This window comes from Mesoplodon mirus (assembly GCF_964341445.2).
Source record: "Mesoplodon mirus genome assembly, chromosome: 19".
In the NCBI taxonomy this organism is placed as follows: Eukaryota; Metazoa; Chordata; class Mammalia; order Artiodactyla; family Ziphiidae; genus Mesoplodon; species Mesoplodon mirus.
The window spans coordinates 17870115-17890654 of record NC_138995.1 but is presented as its reverse complement, the minus strand read 5'-3'; the positions used below and the strand labels follow the sequence as shown (position 1 = coordinate 17890654).

General features: G+C 39.1%; 1 protein-coding gene across 1 annotated transcript in view; it reads left to right on the top strand.

Annotated features, from left to right (window-relative positions):
• Window positions 1–20540, top strand: part of SNTB2 (syntrophin beta 2) — a 91789-nt gene that overhangs the window by 39023 nt on the left and 32226 nt on the right. Inside the window, exons 2-4 of the mRNA XM_082607002.1 lie at window positions 29–242; window positions 12317–12527; window positions 18751–18893. Of these exons, the coding sequence (XP_082463128.1) occupies window positions 29–242; window positions 12317–12527; window positions 18751–18893 (568 nt within the window). The remainder of the gene's footprint in view (window positions 1–28; window positions 243–12316; window positions 12528–18750; window positions 18894–20540) is intronic.

Below are 20540 nucleotides of genomic sequence, written 5' to 3'. Positions count from 1 at the left end.
AACCTTCTTCTTTGATTTTTGTTCATAGTTAAATTCATCCGAGAAGTAACGCCATATATCAAGAAGCCATCGTTAGTATCAGATCTGCCATGGGAAGGTGCAGCTCCCCAGTCACCGAGCTTTAGTGGCAGTGAGGACTCCGGTTCTCCAAAACACCAGAACAGCACCAAGGACAGGAAGGTCATCCCTCTCAAAATGTGCTTTGCTGCTAGAAACCTAAGCATGCCGGACCTGGAAAACAGGTGAGCTGTACCTAAGGAGAACATCGTACTCACAGCTTTGCAAACTTACAGATATGTTGCAATATTGCTTTCTCCCTTTGCGTATTTTTATGCAATAATATGACTGTTGACTAAACTATATAGAGGAAAACATCAGTCTGAGATGAGAGAATCATTTTTGGACTTCCATATTTAAATTACTTCACACATATATGTACATATATAGATCAATTTTGGAGGAACACACAAGAAGCTTAATGATGGTTATGCCTGGGGAATGAAATGGGATTAGAAGGTAGAAGGAAAGAAGAGGCTTCTACTTTTCATTTTAAACCTTTCTGGAGTGTTACTATTAGTTTATTCATTATGAATATTACTTAATAATCGAAAAAGTCTTGTCCAAGAAATTTTAAAAAATATCTCCTAGGAGGAAATTCCTTATACTATGGTTAGTGTAAAGAATCAGAGATCTTAAAAAAAAAGAAAAAAGAATCAGAGATCTTCATTATAGATCAGGCTGCATTAGCTAGTAACGTGACTGTGGCAAGTTAGCTTCTTTTGACCTCAGTTTCCTCATTTGTGAAATGAGAGCACTGAATTGGATAATTTCTAATGTCCCTCCTAGTTCTATCACCATTTGGGTTCTATGACTTTGTCTTCTTTAATGCCATGACGTGGTACTGGTAAACCTAGTGTTAGGTTAGAGATTAGGGGGAAAAAAGAGATAAAGAAACTAGTCCAAAGACATAGTTAAGGACAAACTTTTTATAATATACTTTCACTTTTATGGTCTCCTCTGATCTGAATGCACAGCCAGGTGCCTAATCAGGATGGGATGGTTCACAGAAGACAGCAAGAAGCTGAATGACCTTTTTGGGCATTTTAGGCCGTGGGGACATGGAAGCTCCTGCTCTATAATATATTATGTGTATGCTGGAAAGAGTTGAGCTCTGCAATCACACAGACCTTGGTTTGAATCCAGACTAGGCCACCTGCTCCCAGGAAGGCTCTGAGCGAGTTCCTTCACCTCTATAAACCTCCGTATTCTCGGTGATTAAAAAAAAAAAAGAAGAAGAATGCTTAACTCAGTGTGCAGATTAAATGGGATAACACACATGAAGCCCTTTGTATAGAGCCAAACACATAGTAGGTTCTCAAGAAATAGTAGCTTAAAAAGTCTTAACTGGGCTTCCCTGGTGGCGCGGTGGTTGAGAGTCCGCCTGCCGATGCAGGGGACACGGGTTCATGCCCTGGTCCGGGAGGATCCCACATGCTGCGGAGCGGCTGGGCCCGTGAGCCATGGCCGCTGAGCCTGCGCGTCCGGAGCCTGTGCTCCACAATGAGAGAGGCCACAACATGAGAGGCCCACGTACCGCAAAAAAAAAAAAAAAAAAGTCTTAACTGCTAACTTTGTATACATACATATATATATATATATATATATATATATATTTTGGCCACACCATGCAGCTTGTGGGATTTAGTTACATAACCAGGGATTGAACTCGAGCCCTCAGAGGTGAAAGTGTGGAGTCCTAACCACTGGACCGCCAGGGAATTCCCACGTATACATATTTTGAAAATTACATTCTGATATATTTGTATTATTTTTATTTGCTTTCTTTTAAAAGTTCAAGACATAGAAATTACTTCTTGTTATATACAGGTTTATTTGTGAAAGATTGTGTGTATATTGAATCATATATAAATACAGAACAGCTTGATCTTTAAAGAAATGCTTTTTTTTTCATACAGTAAGAATCTAATTTGTACTTATGCATACCAGGGTCGGGGGGGGATAGATTGGGAGATTGGGATTGACATATAAACACTACTGTGTATAAAATAGATAACTAATGAGAATAGACTGTAAAGCACAGGGAACTCTACTCAATGCTCTGTGGTGACCTAAGTGGGAAGGAAATCCAAGGAAGAGGGGATATATGTATATGTGTGGCTGATTCACTTTGTTGTACAGCAGAAACTAACACAACATTGTAAAGCAACTGTGCTCCAATAAAAATAAAGAAAAAAGTATCTAATTTGTAAAGTAAATAATCAACTCTGCCTGTTAAAGCCAAATTAAAATTTTTATCTCAAATGAGATATGTTTAAGTAGAGACTTTGATCTGTTAATCATGGACTTAAAAGAAATTATGTAGTTAGGACTATAGAGAAGGAATTAGAATAGAGTTACAATGTGATAAAGAGAACAAATAGACATTAAATTTGTCAACTGATTGTCAGGCTGAGGAAAGTATTCAGGCTAAGTCCCTTCATAATAAATTATTTCTTTTTTTTTTTATAAATAAATTTATTTATTTATTTATTTTTGGCTGCTTTAGGTCTTGCTGTGCGCGGGCTTTCTCTAGTTGCGGCAAGCGGGGGCTACTCTTCATTGCAGTGTGAGGGCTTCTCATTGCAGTGGCTTCTCTTGTTGCGGAGCACAGGCTCTAGGCGCGTGGGCTTCAGTAGTTGTTGCTCGCGGGCTCTAGAGCACAGGCTCAGTAGTTGTGGCATATGGGCTTAGTAGCTCCGAGGCATGTGGGATCTTCCTGGACCAGGGCTCGAACCCATGTCCCCTGCATTGGCAGGCGGATCCTTAACCACTGTGCCACCAGGGAAGTCCCTATAAGTCATTTCTGAGAATGAGAATAGATTGTTGCCTTAGTCTGTTCAGGCTGCTGTAACAAAATGCCATAAACTGGGTGGCTTATAAACAACCGAAGTTTATTTTTCACAGTTAGGGAAAAGCCTTGGAAGTCTAAGATCAAGGCACTGGCATATTTAGTGTCTGGCGAAGGCCCACTTCCTGATTCGTAGTTGGTCATTTTCTTGCTACGTCCTCACACGGCAGAGAAATCTAGACAGCTCCCCGGGGTCTCTCTCATGAGAGCACTAATCCCATCTGTAAGGGCTCTGCCCTCACTATCTAATCACCTCCCAGAGGCCCCATCTTCTACTTCTGTCACATTTGGGGTTAGGATTTTAACATGAGTTTGAGACAGGGACACAAACATTCAGTCGTCAGCACCTGTAGCGCTGCTGCTATATTTCTGTAGCGCACGGGTTGTGGGGGGAGAGGGGGAAAGAGGACGGTGAGGCGACCGGGCTGTACTGCTGCAAGTGGTCTAGTCCATCATCCACTAAGACGTCCTTTAGAGCTCAGTAGCCTTGACCTTTATTCAAACCGGGGGCTGCATTCGCTTTAGCGTACACGCTAAAGACATTTGGCGGATGGTCAAGTTTGAAGCAGATTTCAGAACCAACAGGAGAGGGCAGTTTGGGCTCTAAGAGTTGTATCACACCGTGCTCTTCAGTAAGATGATCAGTCTACTTATTACTCTACAAGGATGGGTCTTAGAAGAGGTAGGCTTTTGCAGATTATCAGGCTTAGTGCTGCAAAGTCATTCGTTTCCAAAGTTACTTAAAATACCAAATCTGGGAACTTCCATGGTGGTCGCGTGGTTAAGACTCGGTGTGCAGTGCTCTCAGTGCAGGGGGCACGGATTCCATCCCTGGTTGGGGAACTGAGATCCAGCGTGCGGCGTGGCGTGGCCAAAAAAAGAAAAAAAAAAAAAAAACCCAAATTTGCAAATAATCTGCTTTTTGTAAAATATAAATTGGAAGAGCTTCAAGGTTATTCTTATGTCACTCTTACTTGCATTCCAGTGTGCTTTCTAGAGAAAAAGAAAAGCAGTAGAATTGCAGGTACCTGGCAAAATTATGCTTAACTTTGGTTATACCCACAGGAATGTTAACATCTATCCTAAGTGTCTTGGTAGAAAAAAATGTTCAGAGCCATTGACTAATTAGACTGAAGTTAGGGTGATAGACTTTGTAACTTTAGGCAAACTATTTGTTTTCATAAACCTTGGTTTCCTCCTATATAAAATGAAAGGTTATATGAGGATTAAATAAGAGAGCAATTATAAAATTGGCATAGTATGCTCTCGATATATTATTATTATAGGTGCTGTTGCTGTCCTTCTGACCTTAAATAAGTCCCTTAATTTCTCTGTCCTCCTGTTTTTTTCTTTCTGTAAAATGGACATAATAATGCTTGCTCAACTCTGTTCTTTTACTTCAAGGAAAAATAAGATAGTGTCTGTAAAATCACTTGGAGCTCTTTGATCCTTAAATTTATCTCAGCTCTGTCAAAGGAAATGTCATGACAGGTAACACAGCTGCAACATTTAAAGCCATGGAGAAAAACAGTTCATTTAGGAACAGCAAAAATAAGTTTCATCAGGACGTCTGTCACCAAGATATTTATCATATTGTAGCCTTATATAACTGACCATATTTCTATTTGAAAATCTTAATCTTCCACATGGTCTTTTGTAAAACTCTGACAAGGAATAGGCTTAGATGTGCCCTAATCTGGAAAATAATTACGAATCTGGTATTTAAGCCCTACATAGGCAAGTGGATTCCCATCATCATTTTTTCCCTAACAATTTATTATGAAAATCTTCAAATATACAGCAAAGTCGAAACAATTTTATAGTCAACACTCATTTTTCCACCACCTAGATTCTACCATTAACATTTTACTATATATACTTTATCATGGATTGGCCCACCTATCCATCCATTAATCCATCTTAATTTTCTTTGATGCATTTCAAAGTGAATTGCACACACTAGAATACTTCTCTCTACTCAAGCGTGCATACAGAGTTCAGTGTTTTCGTTGTAGCTTTTTTCTTTTGAGACAATATTTGCATACAATAAAATACACAAATCCTAAATTTTGACAGATGCGTAAAATTATGTAACCCAAGCCTATCAAGATACAGGACATTACTGTTACCTTGGAAAGTTTTCTTTTGCCCCTTCCCAGTCAATTCCCTCTCCCACCTTCCAAGGCTACTACTGTTCTGACTTGCTGTCATAGATCTGTTTCAACTATTCTAAAACTTCATGTAAATGTAGTCATATCATATGTACTTTTTTGTGATAGAATTATTTAACTCAGCGTAATAATTTTGAGATTCATTCTTCTTGTTGCATGTAACAATAACTCTTTCTCTTTTATTGCTGAGTAGTGTTATGTTTTATGAATATAACATAGTTTCTTTATCCATTTTCCTATTCATGGATACCTCAGCTATTTCCAGTTTCGAGCTAATATTAATAAAGTTACTATGAATATTTTTGTACAACTCTTGTGGGCATACATTTTTATTTCTCTTGGATAAATTCTTAGGAGTGAAACTGCTGGCTCAAAGGGTAAGTGTATGTTTAGTTTTTTTAAAAAACTGCCAGGCTTTTTTCCAGAGTGGTTGTGCCATTTTACATGCCCACCAGCAGTGTGCGAGAGTTTCCATTGCTTCACATCCTTGCCAGCTTGGTAGTGTCAGTCTTCTTAATATTAACTATTCTGATGGGTGTGTAGTGGAATCTCTTTGTGGTTCATCCTTCATTTTAATGTAAAGACTTCACTTTCTAGGTAAAAAACTTATTTGACATGAGAGGAAAGCGTTCTTTTTTTCTGTTTTACTACATTGATTTAGTTTCACTATCTAAAGCTGAGAAAAAGTGCTGACCATCAGAATGAATAAGAGGGGGAGGAAGTTTATTCGCTTCTTCCACCTCTAGTCCTCAAGACCTCACTAGATGCTTCTGATAGTTATAAGCGGTTCATTGTGGAAAGTGAAAGCTAAATAAATAATGACAAAGTCCAGGGAGAGAACATGAGCCTGTTCCTTAGCAAACAGCATTGTGGGCAGTGCGGAGTTTAACGCGGACAGAGTGTTCTTAAACGCTGCTTTTCGGAAATGTAAATCTGTTAGCACTGAGCTGGTTCACAATGTCTGGGTCATCTTCACTTTGGCTGTTTTCCATGTAAAAGGTAAATTTTGGCTTTATGATGTATAAAACAACATGATTATTACTAAATTGAACACATAAGTTATGTCAAAGACTTTACTAAGCAGAAGAAATAAGCAGGCTAGACTTAAGAATCCTATGCTTCTGTGGACCTAAATATGATCTGATTCATATGATCAGAATGTAATTGCAATTCTCAGGAAATCCTCAGTGGTTTGACCAGAGGCCAGAACTCTTCACACTGTAGCTGTCTCCTCCTCTCTCCTGTGGGCCCAAACAGTGACTGGCAGACTGCCTCCAAACTTTTATTCGTAGAATTTTCATTTGAATTTGTCTTTTAAAACAGCAGTAGATGTTAGGAAACACTTTGTCCCCTTTATCAGCTCTAGGGGCTGCTTCTTCAAAGGCAGACAGACTTCTGGATCCTAGAATCATTAGTCCTATTTTGGAGTTTATTTTTTGTTTCTTCTAATTAAATTTTCTATTTTACAATCACTTTTTAAGAAACACTGCAAAATTTCTCTTTTCATGAAAAATTGGTGATTCTGTCCTGGGAACTCTTTTATTTCCTGTTTTCATCTTTTTCCAGCCTAGTGGTCCCATGATCTTTTCCTGCTTAATCAGGTTAAGTTTATTTTATATCAGAGTTATTTTCCTTTCTTTCAGTTATTAATAAGTAGGATCTTTAACATCGGGATTTTCAGAGTTTAAACTGTGGCAAAGGAGCTGTGTCTGAGAGACTCTCCCAGGAACTGTATGAGGTATAAAGGCTTTTTCAGAAGGTGAATGTTTTGTGTCCGGAGAAGGATGAGCTGATTGCTGCCTTTAGCGCTAAGTAGGTCAGTAGGAGGAGTGAAAGAAATTTTTTGTCATAGTTTTGCAACAACTTTTAGCATGCGATTAAGGATGTTAAGCTGGTTACAGTGCCAAAACAACCGGCTGGAAATAAATGGCCTCTGTAGAAAACAACTAGCCTGGGATAGGGTCTAAATTAAGGACATCACTGGCTCTTGCACTCAGTTTGGTGGAATGAGGGTGGATATGGATCTTCTTCTGGGTTGAGGGTGGGGCAGTCACTGGCCGCTGGGGGTGGGGAATGCTGAAACAATCAGCCGGCCTCTTTGGTTTAGCTGAGTGCTTTACTCCCACTTCCAGAGGTAACTGGTGCCTCCAGTTCCCCAGCCTCTTCAGGATTCTGCAACATGCATCGGCTTGGATTTGACTCTCCTCACTCTTCTTAGGTCTGCTCTGTCTGTTTGCCAGCTTCCAAAATTTTGTTGTAGTCGCTCTTCTCCTCTTCTCCCTGAGCTGATAGGATTATGCTTTTTAAACATTCCCTTTAAAGTTTGGTGGTGACTTCTTAGATACAGCACCAAAAGCACAGTACATAAAAGAAAAAATTGATAAGTTGAACTTCATTAAAATTAAAAACTTCTGCTCTGTAACAGACACTGTGTACTGGGGTTCTCCAGGGAAAGAAGCAATGGGATGGATAAATAGTTAGATAGATTTATTTATTTATTATAGGAATTAGCTCATGCAGTTGTGGAGACCAAGAAGTCCCATGATCCGTTGTCTGCAGGCTGGAGAAACAGGAAAACCAGTCTTATAATTCACCCCAAGTTCAAAGGCCCAAGAACCAGGAACTCCAGTGTGTGAGGACAGGAGAAGAAGATGGTTGTCCCAACTCAAGAAGAGAACAAGGGCTTCCCTGGTGGCGCAGTGGTTGAGAGTCCGCCTGCCGATGCAGGGGACACGGGTTCGTGCCCCAGTCCGGGAAGATCCCACATCCCGCAGAGCGGCTGTGCCCGTGAGCCATGGCCGCTGAGCCTGCGCGTCGGAGCCTGTGCTCTGCAATGGCAGAGGCCACAACAGTGAGAGGCCCGCGTACCGCAAAAAAAAAAAAAAAAAAAAAAAAAAAAAGAAGAGAGCAAACTTGGCCCCCCCCCCCGCTTTTTTATTCTATTCATGCCCTCGGTGAATTGGATGATGCCCACCTGCATTGTCGAGGGCCATCTTCTTTACTCAGTCTACTGATGATGCTAATCTATTCCAGAAACACCCTCACAGACACACACAGAAATAATGTTTTACCAGCTACCTGGACATCCCTTAGCCCAGTCAAGTTGACACATAAAATTAACCGTCACACACTGTTAAAAGAACGAAAAGATAAGCTACAGACTGGGAGAAAATCTTTGTGAAATACATATCAGGTAAAGGACTGATATCCAAAATTTACAAAGAATTCCTAGGGCTTCCCTGGTGGCGCAGCGGTTGAGAGTCCACCTGCCGATGCAGGGGGACACGGGTTCGTGCCCCGGTCCGGGGGGATCCCACATGCCGCGGAGCGGCTGGGCCCGTGAGCCATGGCCGCTGAGCCTGCGCGTCCGGAGCCTGTACTCCGCAATGGGAAAGGCCACAACAGTGAGAGGCCCGCGTACCGCAAAAAAAAAAATAAATAAATAAATAAAATAAAATAAGAATTCCTAAAACTCAACAATAAGAAAACAACCCAATTTTAAAATGGACAACAGATCTGACCTGAACAGACACTTCACCAGAGAAGAACTATAGATTGCAAATAAGCATATGAAAGGTGCATATGCCATTAGGGAATTGCAAATTAAAACAATGAGTTACCACTATACACATACTAGAATGGCCAAAATCCACCTGACAGTACCACATGCTGGCAAAGATGTATAGTAACAGGAAGGATTATTCATTGACGGTAGGAACGCAAAATGGTACGGCTACTTTGGAAGACAGTTTGACAGTTTCTTACAAAGCTAAACGTAGTCTTACCATGTGACCCAGCAGTTGTGCTCCTTGGTATTTACACAAAGGAGTCAAAAACTTATGTCCACACAAAAACCTACACACAAATGCTTTAATCGTAATTGCTAAAACTTGAAAACAACCAAGAGGTCCTTCAATAAATAGGTGAATGGATAAACAAACTGTGGTTCATCCAGACAGTAGAATATTATCGAGTGATAAAAAGTGAGCTGTCAAGCCACAGAAGACATGGAGGAACCTTAAATGCATATTGCTAAGTGAAAGAAGCCAGTCTGAAAAGCTTACGTACTGTATGATTCCTTGGAAACAGTAAAAGGATCAGCAGTTGCCAGGAGTTCAGAGCCAGGGAGTGAGTGTAATATACTATTTTAAATCTTCCCATAATAAATGTATAACTGTTTTTCTTTTAGAAAATATAATCTTTTTTTTTTGCAGTACGCAGGCCTCTCACTGCTGCGGCCTCTCCCGTTGAGGAGCACAGGCTCCGGACACGCAGGCTCAGCGGCCATGGCCCACAGGCCCAGCCGCTCCGCAGCATGTGGGATCCTCCCAGACCAGGGCACAAACCCGCATCCCCTGCATCGGCAGGCGGACCCTCAACCACTGCGCCACCAGGGAAGCCTCTAGAAAATATAATCATTTTTTTAGCCAACAAATATTTATGTTAAGGACCATGACGGCAACAATTGATATAGTGGAAAATAACATTAAAAAGAAAAAACATTATAAAGTAATATAGAGGACTAAATAAAGGTCAACGTGAATGTTAAGCTATTTGTCAGAAATCTCTTTTCTTCTTCTACTTTTGCTGAGCTTTTAGGATGGAGGTGTTCCACCTGACTAGGAATGTGTCCTGCTGGTGAGCTCTGTGTAGTCTCATCCTTCTTGGGTCCAATTAAACCTCCCCGGGCCATTTCTCTATTGTAATCTATCTGATATCCCACCATAAATTATTAATATTATTATTATTTTTTTTTTTTGGCCACGCCAAGTAGCTTGTGCAATATATATATATCACATTTTGTTTATCCATCCATCAATGGACATCATTTGGGTTGCTTCCACCTTTTGGTTATTGTGAATGATGCTGCTGTGAACCTAGGTGTACAGATATCTCATAAAAATTTTTTTAATTCATTGTTTTGATCATATCGTTCCCTTGTTGAGAATCCTCACTGATTCCATGTTGCTTACCAATTAATATTCAGACTTAACCTGCTATTCAATACCCTCTAAATTTTAATCCCAAGCTACTTCTCACTGTATTTAGCTATAGGATAGGAAATCAAATAAATTCATCAGAACTGTAACTAAAACAGAAAGCAGGATAGCTTATGACTTGCTGTCTAAAGATACTTCAAGTGTGGGCTTTGTGAAGTGTTTTGGCTGGTCACAGATCTTATTTTATGTTTTGACTATTTTCTAGAACTTTCTGGCCTACTTGGCTATTGCCCTAGAACTGTGAAGGCATATAAAACATGGCTAGACTGGTGGCTAGACCTTCAGGTAGCTAGAAGGGTAAGTCTAGTGGGAGGGCACATGAGTGGGTAAGTAGGTAGGTACCAGGTAGATGTGTTTATAAATTGACTCACAGCATGACACCAGCTTGGTAAGTGTGCCCCAGAGGTGTAGAGGCCTCCTTTGCAGTCCTGCTTTGCTACTACCATCTTGGGAGTGCCTTTTTTAGCCAGGAACTTTGTGGTAGTCATCACAGTTCTTTATAGAAGTAGTTTTTGTAACCTGTAATTGTGTATTAGTTAATTATAAATTTTCTGCCTTCCCCATTAGATGATAGTCCCAGTGAGAGTAGAGACTAGTTTTTTTTGCCTTTTTCACTGCTGTATCTCTAACACAGTGTCAAGCATAGTATCTGGCATACAGTAGGCTCTCAATAAATGTTTATTTAAGAAAGGGTAAGGCTTCCCTGGTGGCGCAGTGGTTGAGAGTCCGCCTGCTGATGCAGGGGATACGGGTTCGAGCCCCGGTCCGGGAAGATCCCACATGCCGTGGAGCGGCTAGGCCCGTGAGCCATGGCCGCTGAGCCTGCACGTCCGGAGCCTGTGCGCCACAACGGGAGAGGGCACAACAGTGAGAGGCCCGTGTAAAGAAAAAAAAAAAGAGAGAAAGAAAGGGTGGACTGACCAGAGTTCAAATGAGAATGAATATTTGCCATATTAAGTATGGCAAATTAAAATATTTGGAATTGTAAAGGAATTTCTAAACAGGACAAAAGAGAGGGATGCAAGCTTCAAGGCAGAAATTCTAGTGTACATGTAAACTGGTCATCTTTGACAGGTGGTGTGGGATCTGGTTACAGTGCTGCAAGGAAGAAAAAACTATCTTCAGAAAGATGAAAGAATAAAAAGATCTCTCCTTGGTCAGTGGCAGTTTGTCAATTTCCAGCCTACCAAATTATTTTTCCATTTTACAAGATGTGTATGTTCAGTGTTAGAACACAGCAGTGTATATATGTTAGTCATTTATTGAATGATTTTTAAAATTCATCTTGGCAAAAACTTTGATCAAAACACGAAATAGGGGCCTCCCTGGTGGCGCAGTGGTTGAGAGTCCGCCTGCCGATGCAGGGGATACGGGTTCGTGCCCCGGTCTGGGAGGATCCCATATGCCGCGGAGCGGCTGGGCCCGTGGGCCATGGCCGCTGGGCCTGCGCGTCCGGAGCCTGTGCTCCGCAACGGGAGAGGCCACAGCAGTGAGAGGCCCGCATACCGCAAAAAGAAAAAAAAAAAAACAAAAAAAAAAACACGAAATAGTACCCAACAAATTGCTTTATAAGGAATTTGTTGAGTGTACTTTTTTAAAAATTTACGTAATTCCTAAAGGTTACTTTTGAAGTATAGATTGTTCACAGTTGAGTATTAACAAATAATAGTCACAGAGTTGAAGATCTCTTAACTATTCTTCTACCATGACTCAGTGGATGATTTAATCATATAATGTTACCCAGACCCTCAAAAACAACTTCAAATTTTCGTAAAGAGTCATTCTTCAGCTATTTTCTTTATTTCACACAGTGGAAGTTTCAGTTCACTGTTTGGCAGTAGGTTCTATATACCTAGCAATACTGTATACCAGAGTTTTCTAAGTATTTAAAAAAATATTAGTTCTTTCTTTACAATGTGCCTATGAGATTCAACAAGCACGCTTTCCATTTCTTTGACATGGAAATTAAGGCAAAGTGCAGTGTTCTACCACAGACTCTATAGCAGGTTCCCTTATCTTAGATCATTATATTAATACTGAAACAACAGACCCAGCAGTTAGTCTTTCCGACGATGATCTTTCCACATGTGGATCTCTCTGGAACTGGACCCTAAGGAATTAAGAGAAAGTATTTATATTCTGGAATGTAAAAGTAGATTTTCAGTTATGTATGTTAAACCATGGCAGGTTTGATGGCTTCTGATCTAGCTCACTTTTTTTTTTCTTTTTCCACACAGATTGATAGAGCTACATTCTCCTGATAGCAGGAACACGTTGATCCTGCGTTGCAAGGATACAGCCACAGCACACTCCTGGTTCGTAGCTATCCACACCAACATAATGGCTCTCCTCCCACAGGTGTTGGCTGAACTCAATGCCATGCTTGGTGCAACCAGTACAGCAGGAGGCAGCAAGGAGGTTAAGCACATTGCCTGGCTGGCAGAACAGGTAGGCTGGGAGGCAGGGCAGGGTCTCACCGGGTTACTACTCAGAGCCAGGATGGTTCCCCCATTTCGTATGTTGGTAATGTTTATCATGCAATCAGGCCCTGGATGTCTAGCTTGCAGCTCTTTTGTTAGTCTTTTGTTTCTCCTCCCCTAGTGTTTAGTTGTTTGTTGCTAATTATCACCTCTACCAGAAGAATTGACTGTCATGATCATCATCATCATAACATAACTAAAAAGGGGTTCTTAGTAACATCTGTATCCTTAATGACTGAAGATAATTTTCACAGTTTTAGAATAGGATCAGCAAACTTCTTCTGCAAAGGGCTATTAGTGATACAACTACTTGACTCTGCCATTATAGCAAGAAAACAGTCATAGACAATATGAACATGAATAGATGTGACTGTGTTTCAATAAAACTTTATTTACAAAAAGAGGTAGTGGGCTGTATTTGGCCCACAAGTCATAGTTTCCCAGTTCCTGTTCTAGTCTATTGACAGAGTTTCAAGGACAACAGGCTTACTCCCCTGGTCTGGGAAAATTATAAAATATACAAAACACTTTACAAGCCATTAAACACATGTATAGTTGTCTTCTACGACTGAAAAATGAAAAGAAGAGAAACAAGAAAACCTAAGTAGATGTTGGGTGAAGGGAAAGGAAGGATATAATCCAAGTTACTTTAGATCCAAATTTGGCAAAAGGGAGACTAAAAGTTCTACATGATGTTACAATACATCCTTTTTCTTTCTGGTCCTTCACTGTCAGCTGGGCCAGAGGGAGTTGAAAACAGAAGACAGAATAGGGATTCAGAGATGAGTGTTCAAGTGCTAGCTCTGTTTTTCACTGGTTTTAGATCTTTTTAAAAGTGCCTTCATATCTTTGCATCCTTGTTCCTTTGTATGTGCAAGGGGGCAGGGATTGCATCAGTATCAGCCCAAGACAGGTTTTGTTCTTTTGTGTTGTTGTTTTGTTTTAAATACAGTTTCCCAGGTCTGGCTCCCCATGTTCCCCATCAAGAGTTCACATTTGGTAGACCGATGGTGGGGCCTGGAACTCTCATTTGGCTCCCCAGGTGATTGTGTAGTGGATTTTGGACTCCACTGATTTAGTTTTTTTTCAGCTGTGAAATTTTACGAACATTCCAAATAATGATTCTAATAAATTAGAACACAGGATTAGTACTGTGATGATTTCTAGGAGGCATAATTAGCATAACTAAGCAGAAGAAACTAATGAAAATCATGGTATAAGTATTTACGACTTTGAAAGTTTTAGTCTTTTAGTTGTGTTTATCATTGTTTCTATAATTTTATATGCTGGTTGAAAACCTCGATTGAGCGGTAAATTGTTCTGTGCTTTCAGCAATGTTAGAAATCTTCATGATTTTAAAAAGGTGATACATTCACATAGTTCCAAGGTCAGAATAAAAAGTTAATAGGTGATGTCTTACTCTCCTTTTGGTCCCCCATCAGCCTAATACCTACCCTTTTGCGCCCAGGGAGGTAATCACTTTCATTCCTTTCTACTGAGTCTTTTGAGAGTTTCTTTATGCAAATAAAAGCAATTATGAATATATATTCTTCTTTTTCTCTTTTATAAAAGAAGATGGCATATTATGCACACTACTTTATACCTTGCTGGTTTCTTTCATTAAGCAATATATCCTGGAGATCTTTCCATATCAAAGCACAGAGAGCATTCTTTTTTACAACTGTATAGTTTTCCACTGTGTAGCTGTAGTTAAATAAGCACTCCCCCCAGTTTTGTTGTCATAATCTTTTGCCATTACAAAGAATGCTATAATGAATAACCTTGTAGTTTGTCCTTTCACACATGTGCTTTCCAAACTCTTTGGTTCCATTATCTGAGTTCAGATAGATCAGATAACAAGGGAACACACATTATCTGAATGTATTTGGTTCTTAAGTTTCTAGTAGTGAGCAGTAAAACTTTGGTTAGAAAGGGATTTATCCAAAGTTTTACATCATTTCCTGAGCTTTGATCGTTAGAGTTCATAGAACAGGGGATATTTCTATACCTGTAGGATAAATCCCAGAAGCGCAGGTTCAAAGGGTATATTAGTAATCTATCTCTATAAAACAAATTACCCCCAAGAGTTAGTGACTTTGAAATAACATTTACCTCCCACAGTTTCTAAGGATCAGGAATCTGGTAGCAGTATAGCTTCCTGGTTCTGGCCTGGGACGCTTCATGAAGTTGCAGTCAAGCTGTCAGCAAGGGTGGCAGTCATCTGAGGGCTTGACTGGGTTGGCAGGTCCACTTCCAACATGTTTCATTTATATAGCTGTTGGCAGGAGGTCTCAGTTTCTTACTGCTTGTTGGCAGCAGTCCTCAGTTCCTTGCTGTGCAGGCGTTTCCACAAGATTGGCTGAGTGTCCTCGAGACATGGCTGTGGGTTTTTGTCAGAGCAAGTGATCTGACAGAGAGAACAAGATGGAAGCCACAGTACCTTTTATGACCTAGTCTCTTCTCTATTCTTTTCATTAGAAGTGAGTTACTAAGTCCAGTCTGTACCCCAGGGCTCCGGCTCTTAAAGGGAAGAATGGTAAAGAATTTGTGGACATCTTTTTAAACTACCACAAAAGGTATATGCATTTGTAATTTTGATAAAATATTGCCAAATTTGCCTTCCATCAAGATTGAACTAATTTAAATTCCCACCAGCAACGTATGAGAGTTGCCAGACCTTTAGAGTGAACTTAATTTGGTTTATGCTACATACAGACAAGTAGAAAGGAGAAAAATAAAGCCACAAATTCATCACAATCTGCCCTTTATGGACTGTATTTATGTGTGTGTTTCCTCCACTCAGTTGTGAGCTCTTGGAAGATAGGAGCACACTTTTCCCAGATCTTTAGCCCCCAGAGAACTTAGCCTAATGCTTTGTAAATAGTAGATGTTCACTAATTTTTTTCCTTTGTCTACATATATACATGCAAAAAGCAATCAAGCAAGTCATTAATTATAAAATACTGTCCAAGAACACAAGCTCAGGGTTGGAAAATAATACCAAGTCGAAAAGTTTCAACTTCTTTAAAAATAGTATCACGGAACTAATCCAAAGTGCTGTTTCTAAACTATTCATGATTTTTACTTTTTCCAAGTAGTTGTTTGGGTTACCCAAATCAAATACACTTAGAATAAGTTGTTCAAGCAAGACTGGATACCATTTCTCAGAGGTATTATAATGAACTTATGTATCTGATAAGAGTTGCCTTTTTTAACGGTAAGATTGTTTAATTCTGAGTATGAAAATGGTCAGGATAATTTTAGATCATGTAATCTTTTTAAAATAGGTAAGCATTTATTTTAGCAATAGATGTGTTTCCTGAAAAGCTTGCATATGAATGAAACTGTTTCAGTTGCAAAGAAAAGATAGTTATCATTTATTTAACTTTAAATGATCTCTCCTTAACTTATCTGTTTGTTATTTCACATTGTCATAAATTGAGTTTGCTTAAAATAGGGAAAACCTATGCTACAGATGTTTGGTAACCAATAGATAATCTGTTCTGTGCAAGGCACTTCTATCTTTATTGATACTGATTTTTATGTGACTGATAGTTTACCTTTTAGTTGGTTATCTTCTTAAGAGGGAATCTTCTTTAAGTCCACCAAATGAGGGGACATACGTTACCTACGAAATAAGTATTTTTAAGCATTTGAGTGTTGGTAGAAAAGCCAAGACAGCCAAAGAAAGCTTTGTTTTCACAGTTCCTACCTTGTCCCTGGTTATTCTCAAACTGTGTAAAGACTCAAATTAGGAACATATATGCTAAATCAGGATTAGTGGAACAATTTATTTTTTGCTCTATGTTTTCTGTTGTAATAATAAAATACATAAATAGCAGAAGTACATCACCTCTTAAAAAGATTTGTGGGATGAAGAGATTTAGGGAATGAATAATAACTATTATTAATTTTTCATCTTTAGTGCTATTCAACTCTAGTTATTAGAAAATAAAATTTGGAGAAGGCTATTGTTTGGCCAGGTGTATGCATGTGTGGGTATTGAAACACAAGCAAACCAGAATGCTAACTTTAGTATCCCTTTTTTCTCTGGCCAAAAACTCGATAGTGGGGAAAAAAAAACACCTCAGTAGTGGAGTCCCAAGGCTGCTTGTACTGATACCACAACCAAAAACACATACTACATATAGCAGGTGGCATTTTGATTCCAGTGAAAGCAAACTGTATCCTTATAAGTTAAGGCAAATAGGCAAACAGAATGACTTAAACTGAGGTTTCATTTTTCTCCAATGGTAAGTAGAAGAGGGAAAATAAATTCTCCAAAAACTAAGGACTCAAAAGAGCTAAAGAATAAACACTTTTTTTAAAAAAATAATTTATTTGGTTGTGCCCTGTCAGTTGCGGCAGACGGGCTCCTTAGTTGTGGCATGCATGTGGGATCTAGCTCCCTGACCAGGGATTGAACCCAGGCCCCCTGCATTGGGAGCATGGAGTCTTAACCACTGCGCCACCAGGGAAGTCCCAAGAATAAATACTTTTTAAAAATTGTTAATTGAAAGAAAAGTTCTCTGTCTTGAAATTGCATATTGCTTGTATTGGCATTAGCAGTTTTCCTTTCTCTTCTTTGGTAAGAAATACATTTAATTTAGGTTTTCTAAATGCATATACTCTGATCTAGTGTTCAAAATCTCTCTTATAACTTAGCAAAAAAAATTAATTAAAAAAATCAGATAGTCATTTTATCCCTTTGGGAAGATACATTTTTACATTATTTTCCCTATGAAATATTATCCATAACAATCTCGGAGGCAAAGACTTAATAGTGCACATAAACTAGAAATCCCTTCGGGGTATCTATGACCCCCAAATTTAAGAATCCAAGAGAACCTCTTTACAGCTGATACTCTCCCTCCAGACATTACTTTAGACTAATATAGAGTCTTAGAAAACTTGGGTTCACTGGTAAAGAAAGTATTAATTATTTCTACCATACTTTGTTTGAATTCTTAGGGTTGGGTCATGTATTTTGTGCTTTCAGCACAGGGTCGAACATGGGTAACTTCACTGGCTGGAATTCATTTCCCCTTCCTGGAATCAGCTCATGGCTCTAGCTAGGAGAAAAGCGTCCCAGTGGTAGATGTTATAGCACAGAACCGAATCACTCAGGTCACTTTTCAGATTATAGATGTATTCTTAAGGTACTCTGACATGTTCAGATTACCTTCAGAAGTCATTAAGGAAAAGCAAATAAAAAGCAGATCTGAAGACAAGTAAGAGACAAGTGATTCATCAGTTTAAATTCACCTTGAAGCCATCAGTGATAGTGAGCAGAAAAGATGAGGGTTAAAATACTCTGTTAAGCGTTCCCTGCTCAAAGGTCTCATCTTATGAAGGCAAACATTTTGATGATACCAGGGCTTTTCTTGAACATAGTCTTTTGTTTTTTAGTCTTGGATCCTTGACAATATGTATAAGTAGTGATTGTTTTCCTACATTTTTAAACCATCATAGAGATAACTGAGTTTTATGCAATTAAATGCAATGGTACACTTGAAACTGAAACATAAACTTCCTCAACTATAATGGGGAACTCTTTGAAAATAGTTTATATCAGTGTTTTCTAAAAGACAGCATAATTTGTCATATCGGCGTTGAAAAAAGATAAAATATAAATCAGCAGAGTACGTTGCACAAAGTATAGGAATTGTGTTGTTTTGGAAATTTTTAAATTCAGTATTTATATGTATGTGTTGAGTTGCAATGTAAAATGTATTTCTTATTGTAGGTCTTGATCAAAAATATTTGAAAAACAATAATGTTTATATTATACAGACTCATTTGGTAATAGTTTCTATCCTGTACTTAGAAGATGTTACTCCCACATCAGACATATTAAAATTATTATCATTTTGAACAGAGTACTATGTATTTAATTAGAATTGGCGATAATTAGTTATTGTGGAATAGGGATAAAACTGTGTCATATCATTAAAAAATGGCTGTAACTCACTCAGGGAGAGCTTTATCAAACTACACAATCCACCTCACACCTCCCAGTGGAGAATCCCTGCCAGTGGGAAGGAACCTGATGGTATGTTTCCTTTTCCTCACATCTGTTAGGAAGGGGAAACAGAATAGAGACCCACTATCTTAGGCCATCACTGAAGGAACTTTTACAGTTACAGATCATTATAGTTAGCTCTACTTTCTGGATTTCACCACTGTAACAGGCAAAACTAGATGGTGGAAGACAACAGTGGAGACCTGTCCTCATGGCTGTGACTGAGAAGGATTTGCTGCTTTATGACTGTATGCCGTGGACAAGGGATGCCTGGGCATCACCGTGTCATAGCTACCCTCTTGTTGCCACAAGGTAAGACTAAAGACAAAAAAATAAAATGTCTATCCTCCTCTAAATCTACTAAAGAACTTAAAAATGAATTCTATTATCTTTTAGGTGGCTAAAATAACATTTAAGTAGCTTATGTAGTTGATTTAGACAAAAACTTTTCTTTCACAACGTTATTGATTATTTTGCAGCTCCTAGCTCAAAATAAATGGTTTCTGTCACTAGTATTTTTGTGTGTATTTTTTAAGTTGTTGAAGCAGCTTCCTAACTGCTCTTTTCAAGACTTGCTTAGTCATGAAGATAAGTAAATAGTGGGGTTTTTTTTCCTTTACTTTATTGACTGTGACTAGAAAACCACTGAAATAGTGGCAGCATTTTGACTGAGTGATGAAATCATTTAAACAAGACTGTGGTACCGTGGATAAACCACGCAACTCAGCCAATACGTTCTTCAATTTCTCTTTCTAGTATAAGAGTACATAATTTTGATTCCATCAAATAAACATTTATTTGACCTGAAGCAACAGGATGTTTCTAGCATGTCCAATGTGGGGAGTTGGAAGGGAAAAGAATAGAGAAATGTAGATTTGGGAACCAAGATGTCTTAAGAAATTACTAGAAAGTAGTTATCTAGTGTGAAACTAGAAAACATGTTCACATTCGGTGTTATTTGGGCTTAAAAAAGAATCAGGTTTTGATCTGGCTCAAAAACTACACATTAAAAGGGAACCCTGGGCTTCCCTGGTGGCGCAGTGGTTGAGAGTCCGCCTGCCGATGCAGGGGACAGAGGTTCAAGCCCCGGTCCGGGAAGATCCCACATGCCGCGGAGCGGCTAGGCCCGTGAGCCATGGCCGCTGAGCCTGCGCATCCGGAGCCTGTGCTCCGCAACGGGAGGGGCCACAACAGTGAGAGGCCCGCGTACCGCAAAAAAAAAAAAAAAAAAAAAGGAGCCCCACAGAAAATACTTGGTAGTCAGAAAGGCTAAATGGTGGAGCCATCTGGTATGTCCCATGGGCAACAGTATGGGGGCTCCTGCTTTCAGCAGACAGAGAGTCATGTGAGGCAGAGTATTCTTCTATTCCAGGAAGGCTTCTATGTTATGTAGGATTTCCTTCAATTTGCCAAGTTCCCTTACATATATCACTCTTTTTATAAAAATATAATTTTCACATAGCTTTTCAGGAGTTTCTGTGTAGTTTAGAGCTGGAGCCATTAGATCACAGAATAGCGATAAAGGATTTATTGAGCCTCAAAGTTAGGGAAGTGTACCCTCATTAATTCCTTCAGGACATAATGGTCCTTCAGAAAGACTGAATTTAACCATCAGTTTCTGTGGTTTTATTTATTTATTTTAAAAATTCTCACTAAATTATAACCTCCTTGAGGTCAAAAACTATGACTTAGCTCAGCATTTCCCATAATGCTTCATGTAGAGTAGGCCTTCAATAAATCTTAGTTGAAATAAATTCTGTTACTTAAATTACAGTTTCTCTGTCTTAGTTATATTGGGAACATGACAGGAATTGTAACAAAACATGTAGACATGTCTCAGTAGATATAATTAGAGCAATTAAATTTATATTTTCTGAAGAGTTAGAGCTTATGAATATGACTGTCCAGATCTCTTAAGCTTAAATTTTATGGAAGAGGCTTATGCTCTAGTTTTGATCA